This window comes from Saimiri boliviensis, chromosome 11, assembly GCF_048565385.1.
Source record: "Saimiri boliviensis isolate mSaiBol1 chromosome 11, mSaiBol1.pri, whole genome shotgun sequence".
NCBI lineage: Eukaryota > Metazoa > Chordata > Mammalia > Primates > Cebidae > Saimiri > Saimiri boliviensis.
The window spans coordinates 86,728,811-86,753,231 of record NC_133459.1 but is presented as its reverse complement, the minus strand read 5'-3'; the positions used below and the strand labels follow the sequence as shown (position 1 = coordinate 86,753,231).

The window sequence follows — 24,421 nt, the reverse complement described above, 5'->3', positions numbered from 1 at the left end:
ATGGGCTTGGGCATATTCAAAAGACATTATTGCTACATTTCAATATTTACAAAAAAGCCACAAAATAATTTCAAACATTAAGCCACTGCAAAGAAACATCTGATGTAAAAAAAAATTATAAAAATATAAACTTTCAAAAATATCCAAGATGAATTTATGTAAATTCATCATGTATTCAAACATGGATTAATACAATTATAAAAATTGAAATAATAATACATGGATGGGAGAGGTCCCACAACAGGATGAAAGTAATTAATATTACTAGAAATAGCATAAATCTGCTCAACAGGAAACATCTTCTCATTGGAACAGAGAACTAGAAGCAAGACAAAGCAAGAAAAATATGAACTAGAACAAGACAAAGCAAGAAAAATATGAAACAACAACAGCAGAGATTTACTGAAAACAAAATACACTCCACGGCATGTGAGTGGGCCGAAGCATAGGGGCTCAAGGTTCTGTTACAGAATTTGAGGGGGTCAAATGCCCTGTAGAGGTTTCCATTGTTTACTTCGTGTAAGCCTTATATAATATAAAGATAATATTTCCTGTCATAGCTGAAATGTTAATTAGCCTCATGTTCCATTCCTCCAGATCATGTTTTCCTGCCTCATTTTCTCCCTGAGAGAAGTAATCCCCATAAATCTTTCTGGGAGGCGGAGGGACTGAGGATCTTTCTTCTATAACTGCTTCATGCTGGCTTGGGGTGTAGTCCCTACCTATTGGGGATCATGGAACTCTTGCCTTTCTCTGTCTAGTGGAGACAGGGTAGATGAACGGTGACTTTTACATTTCATTTAACCAGTTTGCACAGACAGAAAGAGGCTAGAGTCTGACTGGTAAGAAATTCTTGTCCTTTTGCCAGCATGTCAGGTTTCTGGGTTCTCTCTCCCTGAGCAGCCCTAGCAACCCTGTTCAACTGTATGCAGACAGACACATTGCTGTGAATTAAGAATATTCACAAATAGTTTACAAATTTTGGGGAAATTAGGCAGAGAGAGATAATATGACTCAAATTCTATTTATGAGAATATACCCAACACACTTCAAATATCAGGAAGCCTAAAATCCAAGAAGTTAGTTTGAGGTTAGAAGGCTGGTATGTTCCATCAATTCCTGTGGGCCCAACAGAGGTGGCCTAGGAATTCCAGATAAATGGAACAAATAATGACTTGCTAGAAATTCATAGGAAACACAATAACTATTCACAGAAACAAATAAGAAATTTAACTATACCTTCAAAAAATTACCAAACTGCCAATACATTTGTTTACAATACTTCTTACTTTAATTTAATCAAGGCTAAGAGCTTTAACTATGAAAATGTAAATTAGCCAAATGTCTACAATTCTCTATCAGGTTTTAAAGAATATTTTATTATTTAAACTTTTCCACATCTTTTTGCCCTACTTAGTGGTTCCTCACTACATTGTTTCATACATAACCTTTTTAAATCCATAATTTGAACTAACGTTTGGATAACTTCTGAATTAGACAAAATTATTTTTTTTTCTCACTAATAGCATAACCCTTTCTGGCACATTTTGTTTACAGAATTATGAGTTAACTAGAATTCTTTTCCTTAGTAACCTAAAACTTCAGTGAAATTCTAAAAAGCAAGAAATGCTGAACTATCAGATATGGGCATTTATAGGTAAGAACAATTCCACAATTTTAGAAACAGATTTCCCCATATCACAACCTTAATTGGAAATTACCCATATACTAAATGATCATCAAAAATAACTTTTAAGATTTTAATTTGCACAAAAAGTTTACCTAAAACATTTGTCCTATTCATTGTACTCAATTCTTTCACTTTTAACAAGTGAGACATGAGACATCAATCAACATATGTAAAATGAACATTGGTTCAGTCCAGAAAAGTGGGACAACTGAAAGTGGGGAGGAAGCTTAGGGGCTCCCAGGTCACAGGTAGGTAGAAGACAAAGAGTTTATTCTTTAGAGTTTCTGATTAGCCTTTCCAAAGAAAGCAATCAGATGTGCATTTATCTTAGTGAGCAGAGGGATGACTTTAAATAGAATGGGTGGAACGTTTGTCCCAGGCATTCACAGCATAAATTTTCCCTTCAGCTTGGTGATTTTGGGGGCCCATGATATTTTTCTTTCATAAATTACTCTCATTCATCAAAAGAAAGCATACAAACCAAGATCATCTTGCATTAGCTGTGTTTATAGTTTTATAACCTTCTATGCCAGACACTGACATCTCAAAATATCAAGCAAAGACAAACATAAAATCCAGAGAAAATGTATGCTGACAATTCTGAAGACATTTCTATTTTTATTCTACTAATAATTTTAAAGCCAGCTTGTTTAGTAAAGTTATACTTAAATCACATGAACTTGAAAATTGCTTAGACTTAATTTATTTGTGCTTTTTTACTCATAAGCCAATTTGTTAGACACAACATACAATAGTAAGTATACATACAAATAAACATCTAGACATGTATACACACACATAAATGAAGATCCAATAGTTGGGAACCTTAGCAATGAGATAGCAATACAAACTTGCTGGTTTTACTTTGTTTTCCCCAATAGATAATCCAACAAAGGCTGTTGTTAAATACACTGAGTTCTAAATTTCTCTTCAAAAATCAGTGTGTCCACATTTTCAGTTTCCCTGTTCTTTGTTCTTCATTTTAAAGTTTAACTTGCTTGTCTCCTTGCCCCTAGTTTCAATAAACAAACTTCCTGCCAGCTCTAATCAGTAGTTCACATCCGTTCCCCTGGTTACCTGCACCTATTCCTCTTGCCAAAACTGCACTTTCCCCTCACACATCCCCCTCCTAACCCACACATTCAGAGTTATCACTCATCCTAGTCACCTGCTCCATCCTGAGTCACCCCTGGTCATCTGACCTGACCTGAGTCACCTTTAGTCACCTGTTCCACAACCGTCTTTCCTGCTGAAACTGCTTACCCCAGGGGTACTCTAGCTCGTACCCTGCTCTCTTTTAAATAGACAATCGGAATTAGCTTATACTGTCTAGTCCAACCCTAGCCAATAGGGGAACAACATAGCAGTGCAGCTACCTGCATCAGAGATAAGAAACCTTTCCCCTCCTTTGTTCAGGTGTGCTCTCATCATTGCTTCATCCGTGAGATGCATCCTTCTATAGAAGTAAATTGTCTTGCTGAGAAAATTTATATTTGAGTGCTATTTCTTTTGAGCACCAACAGTTTATTTCTAACAGCTGTGAACCAAAATTTTGGGTACAGCAGTTTCCATGGCAGTTTGATTTTTAAAGGTCAAAGCTCCCTGGACTCCAAAGATCACTGGGGCCAAACAGCACCAAAAGAGAGTGTCACACGTTAATCAGATCCCCTGCTTAGAACAGCAGCACAAAGGTCTGGATACATTCAACATCATCTCACTTTCCCATTAAACAGTAAAATCCAGACTCCAAACACTATTGCAAATCCAAGAGAAAATTCTAAAGATGTCTTAGTACTAGACTTCAGAACCTCTGCAGAGTGTGTCCCCTTTGGAGAGGTTGAGGTCTGGGGTATCTCCAGGGTGTTCCCTGGTGTGGTCCAACCTTAGAGTGTTAGATGTCTCTGACCTTAGGCAGGCACCAATGCCATGTACATGTTTTCCCTCCAGATGCAGTGGCCTACTATGAGCTTTATAAGGATAGCCATAGTAATGATAGGAGTTAGAGGTTGGGTGGGCTTTTTTTTTTTTTTTTTTTTTTTTTTTTTTTTTTTTGTCCTTATCCAATAGAGTAGGGAAAGGGAAGAATTTAGCATAAGAAAAAAAGGTTTAAGTCACCTGAAACATGTATGCATTTCCTCCAGGCTGTGCCACCTGTAGGGATCAGGGATCACAAATGGAAAAGATTTGAAAAAAAAAAAGAGTCCTTCCTTCTTCCAGGCAAAGCAATTATCCCCATTGACTCCTTGGCCTTCAGGCAACAATGGGGAGTAACCCCCAGTCAGTTGCCCTCAAAGTCCAAGGAGCTGCTAGGAAGCGTCACCGAAAGACTGAAAAAGAAAGACAGGATAAAAAAACCGGAAGACACTGGTCCCTTAAGTGAACCCAGCAGTGGTGGTTAAGTGCTTCCATGTAGAAACTCCTTAGTTTCACTGGCCACAGCCAGAAACCTGCAGTTGCCTTTGTGTTTGGGTGCTGCCCACCAAACATCCTGAGTTGGAAAGGAAAAGACATGGAGAGAGAGAGAGAGAAAGAGAGAGAGAGAGAAGAGAGAGAGAGAGAGAGAGAGAGAGAGAGAGAGAGAGAGAGAGAGAGATTCCCTTGTATGGAGCAGGAAGAAAAAGGAGAAAATGAATCCCAAACTTTGATCTTACCTCCTCCTGGCTGTTACTGGTAGAGGGTGTCCAGATTATTGGCATCTCAAACAAAGAATTGGAAAAGCTGGAAAGCCCCATGACTTTGGAGAGGTAAAGTAAAAGTCCAAAGTTCCAGCAAGAAAAAACAGGGAGAAAGCAGTGCAGCCAAATTCAGAACTAAAGAGAAGAGAATAAAGACTCGTAACTTTCTCATTGAAGCTACCTCCTTCCCACCTCTAGAAGATCTCTACTCTGGGTAAGACTAGGACTTATAAAGATTTAAAGATTTATGAGCATTCATTCGTTTTCTCTAAGTTGACCATACCCAAGATAGGCTCCAGCTGAGCCAGCTGCAGGATACAAGTCCTGATGAAATCCTAGCCTTAGGTGGTTGCGTGTCATGTCCCTTTGTGCACTCTAATTCCTGCTGGGTTGAATTAGGCTTCAGTAGAGGTGGAACAGATATTCAGAGAAACTAATGTTCTAAGATCGTTATTTCTTTTCTGATACCATCTTAAATTACTGTTGTCTTTAAATATCTGCCTAATGACTCTGTCACTTTCTTTATTGCCAACTTTTATAGCTCTAGGTAAATGAAGGTAGGCAACTTGGGATCTGCAAAAAGAGACAACACATTATCGTAACTGAGGATCTTTGTGCCACCACATTATCTGGTTGATTTCTATTTTATGGTAGCATAGTGCATGCTACAGAATTGGACAGACCCTTCCTCCATTCTCACTCATCTTCCATAGATACTCGCTCTTTTCAGTTTCTAGTTTACCCTTCTTACTTGCCAGCAGATCCTGTGGGCCACTGCTCTAGGAGGAAATGGGTCACGATCACAGAAAAATAAAAGGTGTTTTTGCCATCTTCTGCTAAAGCAATGGGAAGCCAAATAATTCAATATAAGCCTCCAGTGGAACAAGTCAGAAGTAACCAACTCTATAGTGGAAGCATATATATAGAGTGGTTACTCTTTATCATAGGATAAGAATGAAAACTGCAGTATCTATTATATGCATTTACTTGTATCTTAGATTATATATTTTGTATCGTGATCACATAAGTTACAAGGATTTAGACATTCAACTTGAAAACACAAAATTAAGGCATTACTACAGGAAGGCTTTTCACTCCTTTTAACTTTGCAAAAATTATCAAAATACTCAAAGTATCAAGCTTTGGATAAAGATAGTATGATTACAATTGTGCATAGGCTACTCTCAATACAGCAGAGATCAGACAAAATACAAGCCATGGTTTTTCAAAGAATGTTTCCTGGTGTGACTTCATTGCATGGAATAATTGAAAACAATATGCAGGCTGATATACATGGAGGTAATGATGAATCAATCTTAAAATGCAGAGAGTTCAAAATCTGGTAATATAATTGAGTCAAAAATCAACAGAGTACATGTCAGGTGTGAGCTATCAGGCTTTCATGAATAACATGTGAATGCTGAGACACAGTGAGAAGAAGCCATTCATTGGGTAACCTGAGTCCCACAGTCTGACCAGACCCTGTCGACAGAGTGGCTTGGAAGAAATCAGGACCAAGAATGAGTTAGAATGGTATCTAGGTTCAAAGTATAGGGATGTGTATGACATAATATTCCCCAGGTGAAAATTACTATTACTGTATACATGAGCTCAGCAGGCTCAGCTTTGCTCAGTCCAAAGATCTAAATGTGAACATGAAAAGCTTCCAAAGAAAATTTTGTAATTAATTCAAAAGAGCGAGAGTGGGACACCTAGGAAAAATTCCATTTTCTGGAAAATGACATACAGGATGAACTGGTGGGAATGCAAACTTGTGCAACTTTCTGTAGAGGAAATTGGCAATATCTAAAAAATTATATACTCTCATCTTTTGACCAAGCAATCCCACTGGTAGGAATCTATCTTGAAATTACTCCTGTAACTATATAAAAATACACATGCACAAAGTTAGCAGAATTATTCATTACAGCGCTGTTTGTAATTGCAAAATATTTGAAACAATCTAAATGCTAATCCATTAAAGAGTGATTGAATAAACTGGGTTATAATCCACATAAAGGAGTAGATACACATTAAAAGGATTTTAAAAGTTTTCTATGAACAGATGTGGAGGGATTTCCAAATTTCTATACGATGTGATCTTCATGTTAGAAAATATGAATAAGAAAATATGTATATTCTCATTTGTGAAAAGAAAATCCAAGAGGGGTAAACCAGAAACTAACAAGACTGGGTATCTATGGAGGACAGGTGGGAATGTGGTAGAACGAACAGACCACTGCAATGGGAGTAGAGCGCTAAGATGCAGGAAAAGTGACACTTCTCTGACTATAACTTTTTGAAAACCTTTGAATTTCAGAACCATGATGTTTCACAAACTCAAAAAATAAATCATACTTAAAATCAACCGAGATACCAAGATATGAGGGAGGCCACAATGAAATACAAGCAGTAACAAATGTGACTGTCTTACAAATGAATAATTTAACCATACTGAAGAGGGTGGAGAAGTAAAAAAACTAACCCAAACAATTTTGGAATGCAGTGTTTTGAGCGTGTATATAAGGCTAAAGACAAAAAGAATGGTACACTAATAATTTTCTGTAGTAAGTAAATTTATTTTTCTACGGACTTATTACCAATTTTGAAACTACTATATGAAAATACTAGGATTCAGGAAGGAAGCAAATGTATTATGTATTAGGAGACCAAAGTCCAGCTTATTTAGAGAAAATAGCTTAAAAAGGAAAGCCAAAGGCTTGAATAAGCTCACAAGTGTTGGATTGGAATTAGAAATAACAACAGAATCTCAAGCTTTATTATAGAAATGTTCAGATAAAAAATAAATATAGATGTGTGTATATATCTATATATGTGTGTTAGCATTCATACATATATTTCTTAACTTTGCTCCTGAGTAGGTCTAGAAATAATGAGCACTCCTAGAGTGCTATCTTGGTGTTGAGGTACCATTATCCAATGAAAGAAACCAAAGATATTGGGAGAAATGGTGAATTTATTCTAGGGATAAAGCAGGAAAAACACAGATATTTTTCCTAGAATATGTCATGCAGCCAAAAAGGAAATAAGCACTGAAAATATGATGGAAGCATTAAAAAACAAAACAAAACAAAACAAAACAAAACAAAAAAACCTAGGATCCAGCTTGAAGAAGCTCTCAATGGTGAAATCTAGGACAAGTTGAGTAACAAAATAAATATTGATAGTAAAGTATTGAAACCCTCAGAATAAAACTAATATCTCTGAGTCTGCACTGATACAAATAAATGATTAAATCAGCAAATACAAAAATAAAGAAGTAACAGCCCTTGCTCATGGTACAACTGCAGTTGATAAATATAGAAATAATGACTATAGTAGAAAATCCTTTTTAGTCAAACACCACAAAAAGAATAATAAATAAAAACTAAAAGTAGTGGCGGAAAAAAAAGTATGATAAGATTATATCTGCAGTCTCCAAACTGTTTCTCAATGTGGAAACTTTTTCTGGTTTTTTTTTGGTTGTTGTTGTTGTTCTTTAAGCTCTGGGGTACACATGCACATCCCACAGGATTGCTGCATAGGTACACACATGCCATGGTGGTTTGCAGTCTCCATCCCCCCCAACCCAGTCGCCTACATCAGGCATTTCTCCCAGTGTTTTCCTTCCCCAGCCTCCCCACCCCCTGTTGTCCCTCTCCTATGCCCCAACTCCCCAACCAACCCCCGTGTATGATGTTTCCCTTTCTTTGCCCACCTGTTCACATTGTTCAACATCCACCTATGAGTGAGAATATGCAGTGTTTGGTTTTCTGTTTTTGTGTCAGTTTGCTGAGAATGATGGTTTCCAGATTTATCCATGTCCTACAAAGGACACAAACTCGTCATTTTTTATGGCTGCATAGTATTCCATGGTATATACGTGCCACATTTTCTTTGTCCAGTCTATCATTGATGGGCATTTGGGTTGGTCAGGTCTTTGCTATTGTAAACAGTGCTGCAGTGAACATACGTGTGCGTGTGTCTTTATAACAGAATGATTTATAATCCTTTGGGTATATGCCCAGTAATGGGATTGCTGGGTAAATGGAATTTCTTTTTCTAAATCCTTGAGGAATCACCACACTGTCTTCCACAATGGTAGAACTAATTTACACTCCCAACAACAGTGTAAAAGTGTTCCTATTTCTCCACATTCTCTCCAGCATCTGTCTCCAGATTTTTTAATGAGTGCCATTCTAATTGGCATAAGATGATATCTCATTGTGGTTGTGATTTGCATTTCTCGAATGAACAGTGATGATGAGCATTTTTTCATATGTTTGTTGGCCATATAAATGTCTTCTTTTGAAAAGTGTCTGTTCATATCCTTTGCCCACTTTTTGATGGGTTTGTTTGTTTTTTTCCTTGTAAATCTGCTTTAGTTCTTTTTAGATTCTGGATATTAGCCTTTTGTCAGATGGGTAGATTGCAAACTTTTTTTCCCATTCTGTTGGTTACTGGTTTACTCTAATGCTTGTTTCTTTTGCTGTACAGAAACATTTAAGTATAATTAGATGCTGTTTGTCTATTTTGCCTTTTGTTGCCATTGCTTTTGGTGTTTTAGTCATGAAGTCCTTGCCTATGTCCATGTCCTGAATGGTTTTGCCTAGGTTTTCTTCTGGGGTTTTTATGGTGTTAGGTCTTATGTTTAAGTCTTTAATCCATTTGGAGTTAATTTTAGTGTAAGGTATAGGGAAGGGGTCCAGCTTCAGCTTTCTGCACATGGCTAGCCAGTTTTCCCAGCACCATTTATTGAACAGAGAATCCTTTCCCTGTTGCTTGTTTTTGTCAGGTTTGTCAAAGATTAAATGATTATAGATGTGTGGCATTGCTTCTGAGACCTCTGTTCTGTTACATTGGTCTATACCTCTGTTTTGGTACCAATACCATGCTTTTTGATTACTACAGCCTTGTAGAATAATTTGAAGTCTGGTAGCGTGAGGCCTCCAGTTTTGTTCTCTTTGCTTAGAATTGTCTTGGCTATGCAGGCTCTCTTTTGGTTTCATATGAAGTTTAAAGTGGTTTTTTCCAGTTCTGTGAAGAAGGTCGATGGCAGCCTGATGGGGATAGCATTGAATCTGCAAATAACTTTGGGCAGTTTGGCCATTTTCACAATACTGATTCTTCCTAACCATGAGCATGGGATATTTTTCCATCTGTTTGTGCTCTCTCTTATTTCCTTGATCAGTGGTTTATAGTTCTCCTTGAAGAGGTCTTTTACATCCTTTCTTAGTTGCATTCCTAGGTATTTTATTCTCTTTGTAGCTACTGTGAATGAGAGTTTGCTTATTTTTTTATGGCTGCATAGTATTTCATGGTGTATATGTGCTCTGAATTTCAGAACCATGTTTGGCTCTCTGTCTGTTATTGTTGTATAGGAAAACTTGTGATTTCTGCACATTGATTTTGTATCCTGAGAGTTTGCTGAAGTTGCTTATCAGCTTAAAGAGGTTTTGGGCTGAGACGATGGAGTATTCTAAATATATAATCATGTCGTCTGCAAAATGGAAACTTTTTAGTGACAATGTGGCACATAACTCTTTATGGTGGAGAAGTCTGGCAGCAAGCACTTTACCGAGTGATCAAAGTTAAGGTCAAAACACCAGAAGAAGTCACGTCAACATCATGAATCTATTAATATAAGACACTGAAAATGGCAGAGCATCACTTCTGTGACATTTGCAAAAGAAAATGCATAATTTCAATCAATGAGAAAACATCAGAAAAACCCAAATTTAGGGATATTCCTCAAAAACCACAGGCCAGTACTCTTCTAAAATGTCGAAGACATGAAAGATAAAAAAAGAATAAGGAACTATCAAACATGCAAGGAAACCACAGAAACATAATGACTAAACACAATGAGGGATTCTGAATTGGATCGTGAACAGAAGAATGTTAGTAGGAAGCTGGTGAAATGTGAATTCGGTGTGTAGATAGTTATTACTGTATCAATGTTAAAATCCTGGTTTCAGCAATTGTTCTATGGTTATGTAAAATATTAAAATTAGGAGAAGCTAGGGAAATGGTTTAGGGAAACACTTCATACCTATTGTGCATCTTTTCCGTAAGTCTGTTTCAAAATGAAGTTATTTTAAAGGCAGCTAGTGGACCAGTCTATAGGACAGCCTTAAAGGGCCACAGGTCTTCTTAGAAATGCACAAGAAAGAATGTTCAAGAACTGAAAATAAAAATTTATGCCCTATTGTAGAATTCAGCTTAACTGACTGACGAGACATTACTTTCCATTTCATTTTTTCCTTGCAGACGAGGGATCGCTGTGAACATGGCATCAGAGATCCACATGCCAGGCCCAGTGTGCCTCATTGAGAACACTAAAGGGCATCTGATGGTGAATCCAGAAGCTCTGGAGAACCTGTCTGCCATTACACAGCCTGTAGTAGTGGTGGCAATTGTGGGCCTCTACCGCACAGGCAAGTCTTACCTGATGAACAGGCTGGCTGGGAAGAACAAAGGTGAGTGGCACCAGCAAAGCTTGGATGAGCCCCATCTGTCTAGTTACACAGTCAATGTCCAGTAAGAAGATGAGATGAGAGAAAGTTGGTGTTGGGGACAAATACTGAAAGCTAACTTTGAATTCATGAATGAACACTTTACATTCACTATGGAGGATTTAAGTCAACTGACTCTTCCCACTTTGTCTTTATTTTCACATTTCATATATAAATAAGGTATTAATAAAAATTAACTTAAATAATGCATTATTAAATATTGATTAATATATTCATGTAGTCATAGCAAGTTTCTACAGACCTTTAAGATAAAATGAATGTTTCAATCCATGTTGGATATTGTAATTTCTGTATTTCCATTTTTTGTAATTAAGGTCACTATTAGTCATAATTTCTCTTATCTCTTTTACATGAGACTGTTGTCCAGTGTCAGGCAATCAGTGTGGCTTATAAAGCACCAGGCTACCAGTCAGAAGGCTGATGTTAAAGTGTAGTCTGTATGTCTTTCCAACTAAGTCAATCAGTTACCATTTTTACTTTTTAGTTTCATCATTCAGGAAATGAGTGATTTGACTACCATACCTTGTGTTCTTCTGTCAACTCAAAATAACAACAAATAGTCACTCTCCAAAGAAGTGAATGTATTCAGGAATAAGCATGGAATTTATAAATTCTGGAAATGCCTGCTATAATAAATCATGGGCTCATCCGGAAAGGTTAAGGGAGTGAGAAACTTTCAAAGGCAAAAAGGAGAAGTATATGCCAGTTGATGTAAAATAAAAGTTCATTGGTTTACAGGATCATATTGCAGGTGGTGACATGCACATTGGATCTTGCTTGAGAGAGTTTTATGGGTATAACCCTAACTGAAGTTTTATGTGTATAAACCTAACTGATATAACCCTAACTAAAGTTTTATGGATATAACCCTGATTGCAGGAAGTAAGGCCACTTGCAAGGTTGTGGTTAAGACTGGCTATTACTGGAGGTACAGAAGTAGCCTCTGTTGTAAGGCTGTAGTTGGTAAATGTCCTTGATGGCAGTTCTCACTGCAGGGAATTATACATGAAACCCCTTCCTTCATGAACTCCTAACTCCATTTTGTTAGAGTTTGGCATAAGTGACTCCATTTTGCTTCTGACAGCCTTTGCATTTCTCCCTTTGATTGAGGTCTTTCTCTGAAATATCTCTGATCAATCATCCTGTAGTTATGTAGTATGTGTTCCTTAGTACTAGATGCACTTGATTTTATTGGTTTGGCCCCAATTCAGGGGAAAGTGATTGGTGACTGGGAGTCAGTTTCAAAACACTTTTAGCCACATTTGAGCAACAAGGAGGTTTGGAAGGAGTGGGTTTCAGGCTAATTCGACCTCGAATTCATTATTAAGTCAATTTTGTCAATTCCACATTTTTGGCGTATTCTTTCATTGCTGAGCCAGCATTATTCTGTTAGGGGTTTCATTTCTGCAGAAGTTTGACAGATAACAGGTACATAGCTTAAAGAAAATAATACAAAGCAAAACCAACTGGAGCATAAAAAATTCATTTTGGACAATGGTTCTGAACCAAGAGCCCAATTAAACAAATTAAAAGACCATGTGGAACTGGGTAAGATTTTTCAGAGACATTGAGTCTTTTAGGTAGTTTGGTTAGTGATTCTATTATTTAGTATCTCAATATAGGGTTAAATCAAAGCTGAGAATGCTAACTCTGTAAAAAGAGATCACTGGTACAATTTGAACAAAAAGTTGTGTCAGGAATATTGCCAAAGTTATTCACTACATGGAAGAATGCACCTCTTAGGTCATGTAAAGATTTGGGATTCATGCAGACCAAACAAAATATTAAACCAGGCATGCAGAAATAAACAAAAACAAAAGAGTACTCAGCAGAAGGACAATGATCTTATCTCATGAAGGGCTTGCCAGAAAAGACAGTCTTTTTTAGGCTAAGAAGGCATTCAACACCTTTTATTGAGGTGACCTTATCCAAATAAGATCCTGAACTAGACAAAAAGAAGGAATTTTAACCCAAGAGGAGACTTGACAGGGCAGAAAAGGTCAGCTGTGGAAACGAAGAGATCGAAAGGCTCAACACATGAGTACCACGCATGGTTTCAGGGGCTGCTGATCATTCTAAGATGAGCTCACTTTGGGTCCTACTTCTGATGTTAGATTATAACCAGCTAAAATACCAACAGAGAAAGTAGCTCTCCAAAGAGGTGAGTTTATTTAAGAATGAGCAGGGAACCATATACATACTGAATTCAGGTATGAATGCTATAATAAATAATAGGTGCATCCACGGTGCTTGAGACAGTGGGAAACTTTGAAGACAGAAAAGAGAAGTACATGCAGGTTGTTCTGAAACAAAAGTTTATTCATTTACAAGATCTTACTCACAGGAGTTAACATGTGTACTGGCTGTTGCTAAAGGAGCCAGTACAGTAGGGATCCTGATTGTGGGACCCTGATTGCAAGTTATACCACTTGCAACTTTACAGTTAGGATTGGCTGTTACTGGAAAGATGTCCTCATAACATAAGCCTTTGTTACAAGGTGGTGGATTGGCAACATCCTCAATGGCAGTTCCCATCACAGGAAAGTGTGCATGAGAGCGTTTCCTTCATGATCTGTTGACTTCATTAAAGTTTGGCATAAGTGACTCTGTTTTGATGCTGACAACTTTCACACCTTCTGCCTTTAAAATTCTAGAACTCTTTTACTAGTCCAAGGCATAACTTTTTGATTACTGCTGTATTCTAATGCCTCACGGATTTTCTTAAATTTTTGGCTGATTTTTGTCATTGTCCATCTGAAACACTTAAGTGAGTTCTGTTACTAAATCTGGTCTACTTGGCTACATATTCTGGGGTTCAAATCACAGACTCCTCAACTACATTTCAAGATGTTACTCTCACTACTCCACTCCTGGAAACCATTTCAAGAGACTGTACTAGAGTGAATGCTTTACAGTGTCCTTTGCATGTCAGACTCTCCTCCATATGGATGTCTTTCTGGTAATGTGACACCCATCTAAGGAAAAAGAGTCACTACATGAAGATGAACGCTTGTCTCAGCACCTGCAGCTCTTGTCTCAGCCCCCTCTCTAATTTCACTTATGCGTGCATGTTTTTTCTTCCTCTTCAGTGTCGCATAAAATATACACAGGTTTCTCAGTCTTTGTCTAACACTATGACAAAATAATTAGGGTAATTTATAAGTACGACAAACTTATTTCTCACAGATCTGGAGATTGGGAAGTCCAACATTAAGGCACAGGGAGATTCAATGTCTAGTAAGGGCTTGTTACTCACAGAGTTGGTTTCCCACTGTCCCCAAATGGCAGAAGGGACAGGAGGAACAGTGAAACTCCCTCAAGATCTTTGATAAGCATATTATTTTTTTAACTAAGGGCATGACCCTTTCCGATTTAACCGCTTTTGACTTCTTAATATCATCATTTTGGGATTAAGTTCTAACGTATGAATGGGGTATTGGAGAGACTAACAATCAGACCATAGCAGCAGGTTAGTAGAGTTTACATTAATTCTGCAATATTTGAGCTTATAGAGATATGCGGTGAATAGGGGACCCAAATACTTCTTGAGAAAGTCATCTGTATAAATAAAGATTGGATTCGTCATCTTTGCTAAAATGGAAGCAACCATTTCCCCTACCAGGCACTTACATTCCTATACATTTTACCAGTATAAACTTGGCCTGCCTGGATTCTCCTGTCACTATATGTCGTTTCTCCTCTTCCCTTGAAGGCTTCCCTCTGGGCTGCACAGTGAAGTCTAAAACCAAAGGCATCTGGATGTGGTGTTTGCCCCACCCCTCCAAGCCAAACCTCACCCTGGTTCTTCTGGACACTGAGGGCCTGGGTGATATTGAAAAGGTAAGACAGAGCCATAGAGGAATCTTCTTTACCTTTGATTCTCTGTTTATGTTTTTATGCATACCATAATTCCAACTTCCGTGGCCTATTTCTAAATCACAAATCTGACTACAGGAAACAAAGCTAAATTTCATTTCCTAGAACTTATTTTCTTTGTAAGCTCAAATATTTTGGACTATTGGTGATAGATCTTCCTATTTTTAACGCTTGGATGAATTATAAAATTTAATAAATACCTTCTGCATAACAGAAGTCTAGGGCTGTTTGCTAAATACATTGTCTTGAATTTCAAAGCTATGTGCTAATCAGTGAACCAGGTAAATGCTCAGAGCCTAGTGGCAAAGACAACATGGTGATCAGTTAGAGTGCTCAGGTGCTGGAAGTGAGGGCCTAATCCAATGATACGATTTAGGAGAAAGCTTCCTGGAAGAAGCTGTAACCTTCTTCCAGGGAGTGGGATCAATGGGTGGTACTAGTTAAGGTGTGTGGGGTTCATAGAATTGGAGGTAGAAATCAGGAAAATGGAGTTTCGCTGGAATAATAAATTTTGAAATGCATAGAAAAGTGCCAGCTAGCCAGGCATGGTGGCTTACAGCTCTAATCCCAGCACTTTGGGAGGCCGAGGCAGCTGGATCACCTCAGGTCAGGAGTTTGAGACCACCCTAGCCAACATGGTGAAACCCCATCTCTACTAAAAATGCAAAAATTAGTCAGGCATGGTGATGGGTGCCTGTAATCCCAGCTACTTGGAGGCTGAGACAGGAGAACTGCTTGAACCTGAGAGATGGAGGTTGCAGTGAGCCGAGATTGTGCTATTGCACTCCAACCTGGTGAAAAAGTGAGACTCTGTCAAAAAAAAAAAAAAAAAAAAAAAAAAAAACACCTACCAGAAAAAGAAAGGAAAAGAAAAGAAGAGTGCCAGATTATTGGACTTGGATATGTAGTCATCACTGACTTCCAGAACAGCGTGGGCTAGACCCATAAAAAATTTGTAAATTGGATAATTCTAGATAATTTTGCTTTATAGTATTAGGTGCAGTCTTTTCCTTTATTTATATTAGTCTCAGTAGAAATTGAAAATAGGGTTGGTCAGAAACGACAAGGGGGATGTTACCACTGACCCCACACAAATACAATATTTTGAAAACCTCCATGCACATCAACTAGAAAATCTACAAGAAATGGACAAATTTGTTGAAACATAGACTCTCAAGACTTAAACAGGAAGAAATTGAATCCCTGAACAGAAAAATAACGAGCTCTGAAATTGTGGAAGTAATAAATAGCCTACCAACAACAACAACAAAAATAGCCCAGAACCAGATAGATTAATAGCTGAATTTAACAGATGTAAAAAGAAGAGCTGATACCTACTGAAACTATTCCAAAAAATTGAAGAGGAGGAACTCCTCCCTAACTCATTCTGTGGGGCCAGCATCATCCTGATACCAGAAGCTGGAAGAGATACGACAGCAAAAGAAGAAAACTTCAGACCAATATCTTGGATAAATATCAATGCAAAAACCTTCAACAAAATACAGGCATACTAAATCCAGCAACACATCAAAAACTTATCCAACATGATCAAGTAGGCTTTATCCCTGCAATCCAAAAATGGGTCAAGATATGCAAATCAATAAATGTGATTCATCACATAAACAAAACTAAAGACAAAAACCACACCACTATCTCAATAGATGCAGAAAATGCTTTCAATAAAATTTAAAATCCACCCATGGTAAAAAACTCTCGATAAACTACATATTCAAGGAACACAGTTTAGAATGATAAGAGCCATATATGACAGACTCACAGCCAATATCATACAAAATTGGCAAAAGCTGGAAGCATTCCTCCTGAAAACAGGCACAAGACAAGGATGCCCTCTCTCACCATTCCTATTCAAAATGCTATTGGAAGTCTTGACTAGGGCAATCAGAAAAGAGAAAGAAATAAAGAGCATCCAGACAGGAAGAGGGGAAGTCAAACCTCTCTATTTGCAGACAACATGATTATATGTCTAGAAAACCCCATAGTCTCAGCCCAAAGCCTTCTTAAGCTGATTAAAGAAAAAAAAAAAAAACTTCAGTAAAATCTCAGGATACAAAATCAATATGCAAAAATCGCTAACATTCCTACACACCAACCACAGTCAAGCTGAGAGCCAAATCAGGAACAAACTCCTATTCACAATTGTTGCTTAGGAATACAGCTAACAAGGGAAGTAAAAGATCTCTCCAACGAGAACTAAAAACAACTTCTCAAATAAATCAGAGATGACACAAATAAATGGAAAAACATTCCTTCCTCATGGATAGAAAGAATCAATATTGTTAAAATGACCATACTGCCCAAAGCAATTTACAGATTCAATACTATTTCTATTAAACTACCATTGAGATTTTTCACAGAATTAGAAAAAAACCATTAAAAAAATTCATAGGGATCCAAAAAAGAGCTCAGGAAAAAAATAGCCAAGGCAATTCTAAGCAAAAAGAATAAAGCTGGAGGCATCATGCTACCCAATGTCAAACTACACCACAATGCTACAGTAACCAGAACATATGGAACTGGTACAAAAACAGGCACATAGACCAAAGGAACAGAACTGTTAACCCAGAATTTAAGACTGCACACCTGCAACTATCTGATCTTTGACAAACCTGAAAAACAAAAAGAAGCAATGGGGAAAGGATTCCCTATTCAATAAATGGTGCTGGGATAACAGGCTAGCCATATGCAGAAGATTGAAATTGGACCCCTTCCTTAGACCATATACAAAAATTAACTCAAGATGGATTTAAGACTTAAATGTGCAACACAAAACTATAAAAACCTTGGAAAACAGCCTTGGCCATACCATTCAGGACACAGGCACAAGCAAAGATGTTATGATGAAGATGTCAAAAAGCAATTGTAACAAAAGCAAAAATTGACAAATGGGATCTAACCAAACTAAAGAGCTTCTGGACAGCAAAAGAAACCATCAACAGAGTAAACAACAACCTACAAATGGGAGAAAATATTTGCAAACAATGCACCTGACAAAGATCTAATATCCAACATCTACAAGGAACTTAAACAAATCCACACACACACAAAAACGTTAAAAAGTGGCCAAAGGACATGAACATGAAACAGACACTTTTCAAAAGAAGACATGCATGCAACCAACAATCATATAAAAAAGCTCAACATCACTGACCAGTAAGAGAAATGTAAGTAAAAACCACAATACTATCGCGATCACACCAGTCATAATGGCTATTTATTAAAAACTCAGAAAATAACAGATGCTGTCTAGGTTGTAAAGAAATACGAATGCATATACATTGTTGGTGGGAGTGTAAATTAGTTTAACCATGGTGGAAGACAGTGTGGCAACTCCTCAAAGACCTAAAGACAGAACTACCATTCAACCAAGCAATCCCACTACTGGGTATGTACCCAAAGGACTGTAAATTGTTCTATTATAAAGACATATGCACACATATGTTCATTGTGACACAATAGCAAAGACATGCAATACACCATGGAATACTATGCAGCCTTAAAAGAAGAACAAGATCATTTGCAGGGCATGGATGGAGCTGGAGGCCATTATCCTTGGCAAATTAATGTAGGAACAGAAAACCAAATACCACATGCTCTCACTTATAAATGGGAGCTAAATGATGAGAACACATGGACACATAGAGGGGAACAACACTCACTGGAGCCTGTTGAAGGGTGGATGATGGGAGGAGGGAAAAGATCAGGAAAAATAGCTAATGGGGACTTGACTAAATACCTGGGTGATAAAATAATCTGTATAACAAATCCCTATGACACAAGTTTACCTATGTAACAAAGCCCTGTGTTGCAGTATGAAAGCCAAAACATGCTAATTATGTTTTCTTTTTTTTAACTTTTATTAACTTTCATGGTATTTCATTAAGTTCAGAGACACCACGGAACTTAAAATATTTCTTAACTTCTTTATTTTATTTTATTAAGTTCAGGAATAACCCTGAACTTAAAAGTTGAAAAATATATAATTAGTGTGTATAGGCTTTCATAACGCAAAAATCATAAATGTTGGGGGGGATCTCCTTTAGAAACAGTGAATTTAAAGATACAACACTAACGTTATCAATCATCATTTCAGTATACAACAAAGATGAAATATTGATTTAAAACAGATTGTAACTTGCATAAAATTTTTTATTTGCAAGAGAATAATTGTTCAAGGGACCAGAATATACAAATATATACGTGCTTGATGGAAGCAAAATTACTTGTTGGTCTTGGAATTTGTGGGTTTGGTTAAAATTTAATTCTATTTAAGGGATCCTCATGTCTTGCCCTAAGTATTATTCCCAGCCTTGTCTTCTCCACATACCTCCTCACTCACTCAGTTGAATTAAATAACTCTGTAATACCTTTATATGATCACACCCTAACAATTGTGACTTGGGTCCTGTTGGATCTTTCACCTTTTTAATCCTTTCATTTCCACAAGTCCTCATTTTATGTACTCCTTAACATCCAGCTCTTTTCACTTACTGCCATCTTATTCTAGTTAGACATAGTAACTTCTTGCTTTGAGCTTCGAGAGCATTTGTTCCTCTTTATTTTTCTTCCTTCCCACTTCCCATTTTTTGGATTTTTTTTTTAACGTTATGACTTTGATTCCACTCTTGGCAGAAATTATCATCTTGGTTGTATTTTTACATTGACAACCCTATCTGCCACTCCTGAAAGTCATCTTGTTGTCATTATGGAGCTTTGCATCCACAAAACCAAAGTCAGGGTTTGCATTTTGCACATAGTCAAACAATTTTTGGTAAATTTAATTGATTAACATTTGTATTCCTCACATAGCCATGATTAAGAAAATCTGCAAAGGGATTATTGTTCACTAGTTACTGCATACTTATTATGCTGTAGTCACTGTATTAAATATTTTACACCTTGACACTGTCAGTTGCTACTTTTAATATCTAAAGAAAGAGAAGCCCTGAGAAGATCAATAAGCGGCAAAAATACGGCTTGACATTAACACGATCTTCAAAATTCATATTATATGTCCTACTATTCAGTTTTATATCCTACAGATAAAATAGTGAATAAAAAACCAAATGAATGAATTAATAAGTGAATAAATTAAAAGGAGACTCCTAAGTCCTAACTGTAATGTGTTTTCTAATACAAAGAATAGTATCAGATCAAGTTGGGAAGAATTTAAGTTTGTCCCAAACAAAAAGTAGAGACTACCATTCAGGAGACTTCAAACCAAGATGCTCTCCTTATAATAGTTAAAGCACAATTTATAAAGCATAAGGGAAGAGAAGTTTTCACTTATCTTGTGATTGGCCATTATGCATTAACAATAATTTTAGGGCAAACAAAGATACTTAAACTGCTTTTTCTATACCTGATTTATTTAATGTGACTGAATCAAGGTGACAAGCATATAAAGCTTACATTTGTGCTTCCTTTAGACACAGCAATTTGGGAAAACTGAAATGACTTAAGTTTTAGCTTCATGGTTACTAGTAGTTGACCTTCAAATGTATCTAAACTGTCGCCTCCATTTTTATTTTTCTTTAACACTAGAGTGATCCCAAGAATGACTCGTGGATCTTTGCCCTGGCTGTGCTTCTAAGCAGCTGCTTTGTCTACAACAGCATGAACACCATCAACCACCAGGCTCTGGAGCAGCTGCAGTATCCTTCCCGGAAGTAAAGAGCCAGGTTTTATGGAGTTTAGGGGAATGGAAACTGATACTTTGTCTTCTTTGCTATGACCCAATTGTCCTGGTTGAGTAAGAAGAGAAACAGTGCAAAAGGGAATGCTTATAAAACTTGTTTCTAAGTGAGATGTTGAAGTAATGGTGTAGGGTACTACTCCTTAGCTAAGATCCCAGCTACGTGACTGAACTAACAGAGCTAATCAGGGCAAAATCCTGTCCCAGGACTGATGAAGTTGAGGACTCCAGCGAGTTTGTGAGTTTCTTTCCAGACTTTATTTGGACTGTTCGAGATTTTACCCTGGAGCTGAAGTTAGATGGACACCCCATCACAGAAGATGAGTACCTGGAGAATGCTTTGAAGCTGATTCCAGGTATCAGAGCACGGCCTGGATGGGGGAAGGTTCAGCAGTGGGTGGGATCAACCAAGACCTGCCATTCAGCACCTGACAGAAATGTTTATATTAGACTGGATTGAAGCCCATGCTTCATGGTGGTTGATGATTGACAAGTGATTATGATTCTTGTGGTTATTTTTACTTGAAATTTCCCAGAGGCTGAAGTTTCAATTCATTGAAGAAGTTTAAAGCTCAAAATTCTATCAAACAATTTTAGACCAATAACTACCATGAAAAATATATTGAGGATTACAATTAATGTTATCACATCCTAAGACTCATATATTTGTGCTACTTATTAACTTCAAGTGTTCCTTCTATTCTATTTGGAGAAAATTAACTAATAATTTGGAAGTTGGTAAACACAGAATCACAAGAAGTCAAATGATTTAATTTTGGAAATATATTTCACTCTCTCTATTTTATTGGCCTGGATGGTTATATATTTAGAGAAAAAGAGAAGATTTATACAGTAAATGATTCAGGCAATTAAAAAAATACACTGATATATGCTTCCAGTAAGACTGCCAAATCCTTTGTTTCACTGTTTTCATAATATTATGTACTTCATTCTACAGCCTCATACAATATATTGTTAATCTATTACACATTTGTTAAACGGATTGTATTTAGCAGAGTGGATACCTGTTGGTACCTACAATATCCATCTTTGTTCATTTATTCATGCTTTCAACAAAAGTTTGTTTTGAATAATCTATATATGCCCCAGAATCCCTCTGCAAGACAATGTCAGACCTAATATAATCTGACCTGGATATTTTCTGTCTCTATTCAGCATTTTCCCCAGCTGCACCTTGTCTTCCTTTTTAGCAATTACTTTTTTTAAGCCCAAGATTTCATTTCTGACATGGGGACAGTAAGATTGAGAAAGTGTGTCATGCTATGTAAAATTAGCCAAAAACAGGAAAAAAATACTACAGAACCTCATTTATATATGGATTCTATTTTAAAACGTGAAATACATAGAAACAGAGAGAGAACAGTGGTTACCAGGGCACGGTGAGGGAGGAAATGAGGACATGTGGGTGAAGGGTACAAACGTGAAGTTTTACAGGGTGGAAAAGTCTCAGGATCTAACGTATTGCAGGAGAACTATCATTAACAATATTGTATTTTGTGTTTAAAATTTACAGAGATTGGATTTTAGGTACTCTTACAAAAAAAAACGGGGAAGGAAAGTAAGTTTGGAAGGTGTTAGTTATACAATTTGCTTACTTAATAATAATTTCACTATGTACATGTATATTGAAACATCATATTATAACACTACAAATAAATACAATTTTTAAAGAAAGTACTTCTTATATTTTAGTTAATCACAATTCAGTAAACATTTAAAAAATTGTCAATCTATCAGATATCATACAGTGTCTGAAGAAACTAACCATAAATTCCTTCACTTAAGGTGGATGCCTTCCCTTCCTTTTGACTCTGCGCTGTGCAGAAATGGATTCTTGTACCTTAAGTAGATTAGCGTAAGTTTGGTTGCATGGGAGGATAGAGTAGATTCACAGACACAAGAGACTGTAGTGATTAATGCAAGGAACTCTGGAAATGAAAATCTCAAGCTTGCCTAAAAGCTGTTCTTCAGTAGTCACCTTTTCACTAATTCTGCAGGCAAGAATCCCCAAATCCAAAATTCTAACAAGCCCAGGGAGTGGATCAGGCATTTCTTTCCAAAACGGAAGTGCTTTGTCTTTGACCAGCCAGCAAATGACAAAAAGTTCTTACTCCATGTTGAAGAAGTACCGGAAGACCAACTGGATAGTGATTTCCAGGTGCAATCAGAAAACTTCTGTTCTTATATCCTCACGCATGCAAAGACCAAGACCCTGAGAGAGGGAATCCTTGTCACTGGAAACCGTGAGTCTATTTCTCCATATGGGTGTATCTCAAAAACTAGTAAACTAAGCTTATGAGCATAAAAACAACCAGTAAGGAGATAACATCTGTGTTATGAGACGTGGAATACGTGATGGATATTTTTCTCAGTGAAGATATAAATGATGTATTGTGAATTTAGACAAAACAAAAAATGAGTAGCATGTCATGAGTTTTTGCAAGCCTATTGAGATTTAGAGGTACAAAATTCAGTGTAATCTCGTAGAGAAAATCGACTTCATGATGAACATGTTACCTACGCAGTCTTTTAGTGCTCTGTGTAGAAAAGAGCTTCTCACAGGGTTTAATGTTCTGTCACTGTCTTATTAAGAGTCTTTATAAAGGCACCTGCATTTACATTCAGAACTATGATCCACAAATGATATAACTTACTTTGCTGAATACCTGCTTTTAAATTTTTACTTAAGCAGAAAAGTATTTCTTCAAGAAACGCTTGAACATATTGTTCGTGATTAGTAATTAACTTGTAATGTGACGAGTTGGAGAAAAAAGAGAAAGAATAAATAGGAACAGTAGTGATGTTATTATAAGAAAGTGGATTCATAAAAAGTAGTAGTAATAAGAGTAGAATTAAAAGAAGGAGAAGGAGGGAAAATTCATGTTAAGTGAAGTTTTTTGTGATTTTTAGAATGTTGATACATACTACTTGTAAAACAATGAGTGAAAATGTTCTATCCATTCCCTAAATTAGGGCTGGGGATGCTGGTGGAGACCTACCTGGATGCAATCAACGGTGGAGTGGTTCCTTGTTTGGAGAATGCAGTGACAACTCTGGCCCAGCGTGAGAACTCAGCAGCTGTGCAGAGGGCAGCCGACCACTACAGCCAGCAGATGACCCAGCGAGTGAGGTTCCCCACAGACACACTCCAGGAGCTGCTGGATTTGCACACGGCCTGTGAGAGGGAAGCCATTGCAGTCTTCATGGAGCACTCCTTCAAGGATGAAAACCAAGAATTCCAGAAGAAGCTTGTGGTAATATGTGTTTGTATTTTTTTTCTTGACTCCTGCCTGTCTGGAATGATACTTAGAGTCCAACATTTTAATGCCATGGTTCATCTCCTTCTTGTGGCAAAAGGAGCTTAGATTATTTTATGTGACTCAGTTTAATGGGCAACAGTTTTCTATTTTTCTAAAATATAGGAAATTTATTAATTTTCTATCATGCATAAGAAATTATGATTTTAGCCCATTTACAACACATTTATACAACATACTAACTACAGTTAATAACAATGGATTGCATTCTTGAAAATGACTAAGAGACGGCCGGGCGCGGTGACACAAGCCTGTAATCCCAGCACTTTGGGAGGCCGAGGCGGGTGAATCACGAGGTCGAGAGATCAAGACCATCCTGGTCAACATGGTGAAAACCCGTCTCTACTAAAAATACAAAAAATTAGCTGGGCATGGTGACACGTGCCTGTAATCCCAGCTACTCAGGAGGCTGAGGCAGGAGAATTGCCTGAACCCAGGAGGCGGAGGTTGCGGTGAGCCGAGATCGCGCCATTGCACTCCAGCCTGGGTAACAAGAGTGAAACTCCGTCTCAAAAAAAAAAAAAAAAAAAAAAAAAAATGACTAAGAGAATAGTATTTAAGCACTCTTGCCACAAAAGAAAATATTTGAGATA

The 24,421-nt window shown here is 37.2% G+C and overlaps 1 protein-coding gene across 2 annotated transcripts in view; it reads left to right on the top strand.

The window, feature by feature from the left end:
* Window positions 1-3,734: 3,734 nt before the first annotated feature.
* Window positions 3,735-24,421, top strand: part of LOC101030717 (guanylate-binding protein 7) — a 40,841-nt gene continuing 20,154 nt past the window's right edge. The window contains exons 1-7 of one of the 2 annotated variants that reach the window (XM_039474475.2): window positions 3,735-4,579; window positions 10,636-10,844; window positions 14,614-14,741; window positions 20,340-20,449; window positions 20,650-20,846; window positions 22,509-22,754; window positions 23,485-23,765. In XM_039474475.2, coding sequence (XP_039330409.1) covers window positions 10,655-10,844; window positions 14,614-14,741; window positions 20,340-20,449; window positions 20,650-20,846; window positions 22,509-22,754; window positions 23,485-23,765 — 1,152 coding nt within the window. In that variant the 5' untranslated portion in view covers window positions 3,735-4,579; window positions 10,636-10,654. The remainder of the gene's footprint in view (window positions 4,580-10,635; window positions 10,845-14,613; window positions 14,742-20,339; window positions 20,450-20,649; window positions 20,847-22,508; window positions 22,755-23,484; window positions 23,766-24,421) is intronic. The other variant, XM_074381150.1, reaches the window with a different exon arrangement.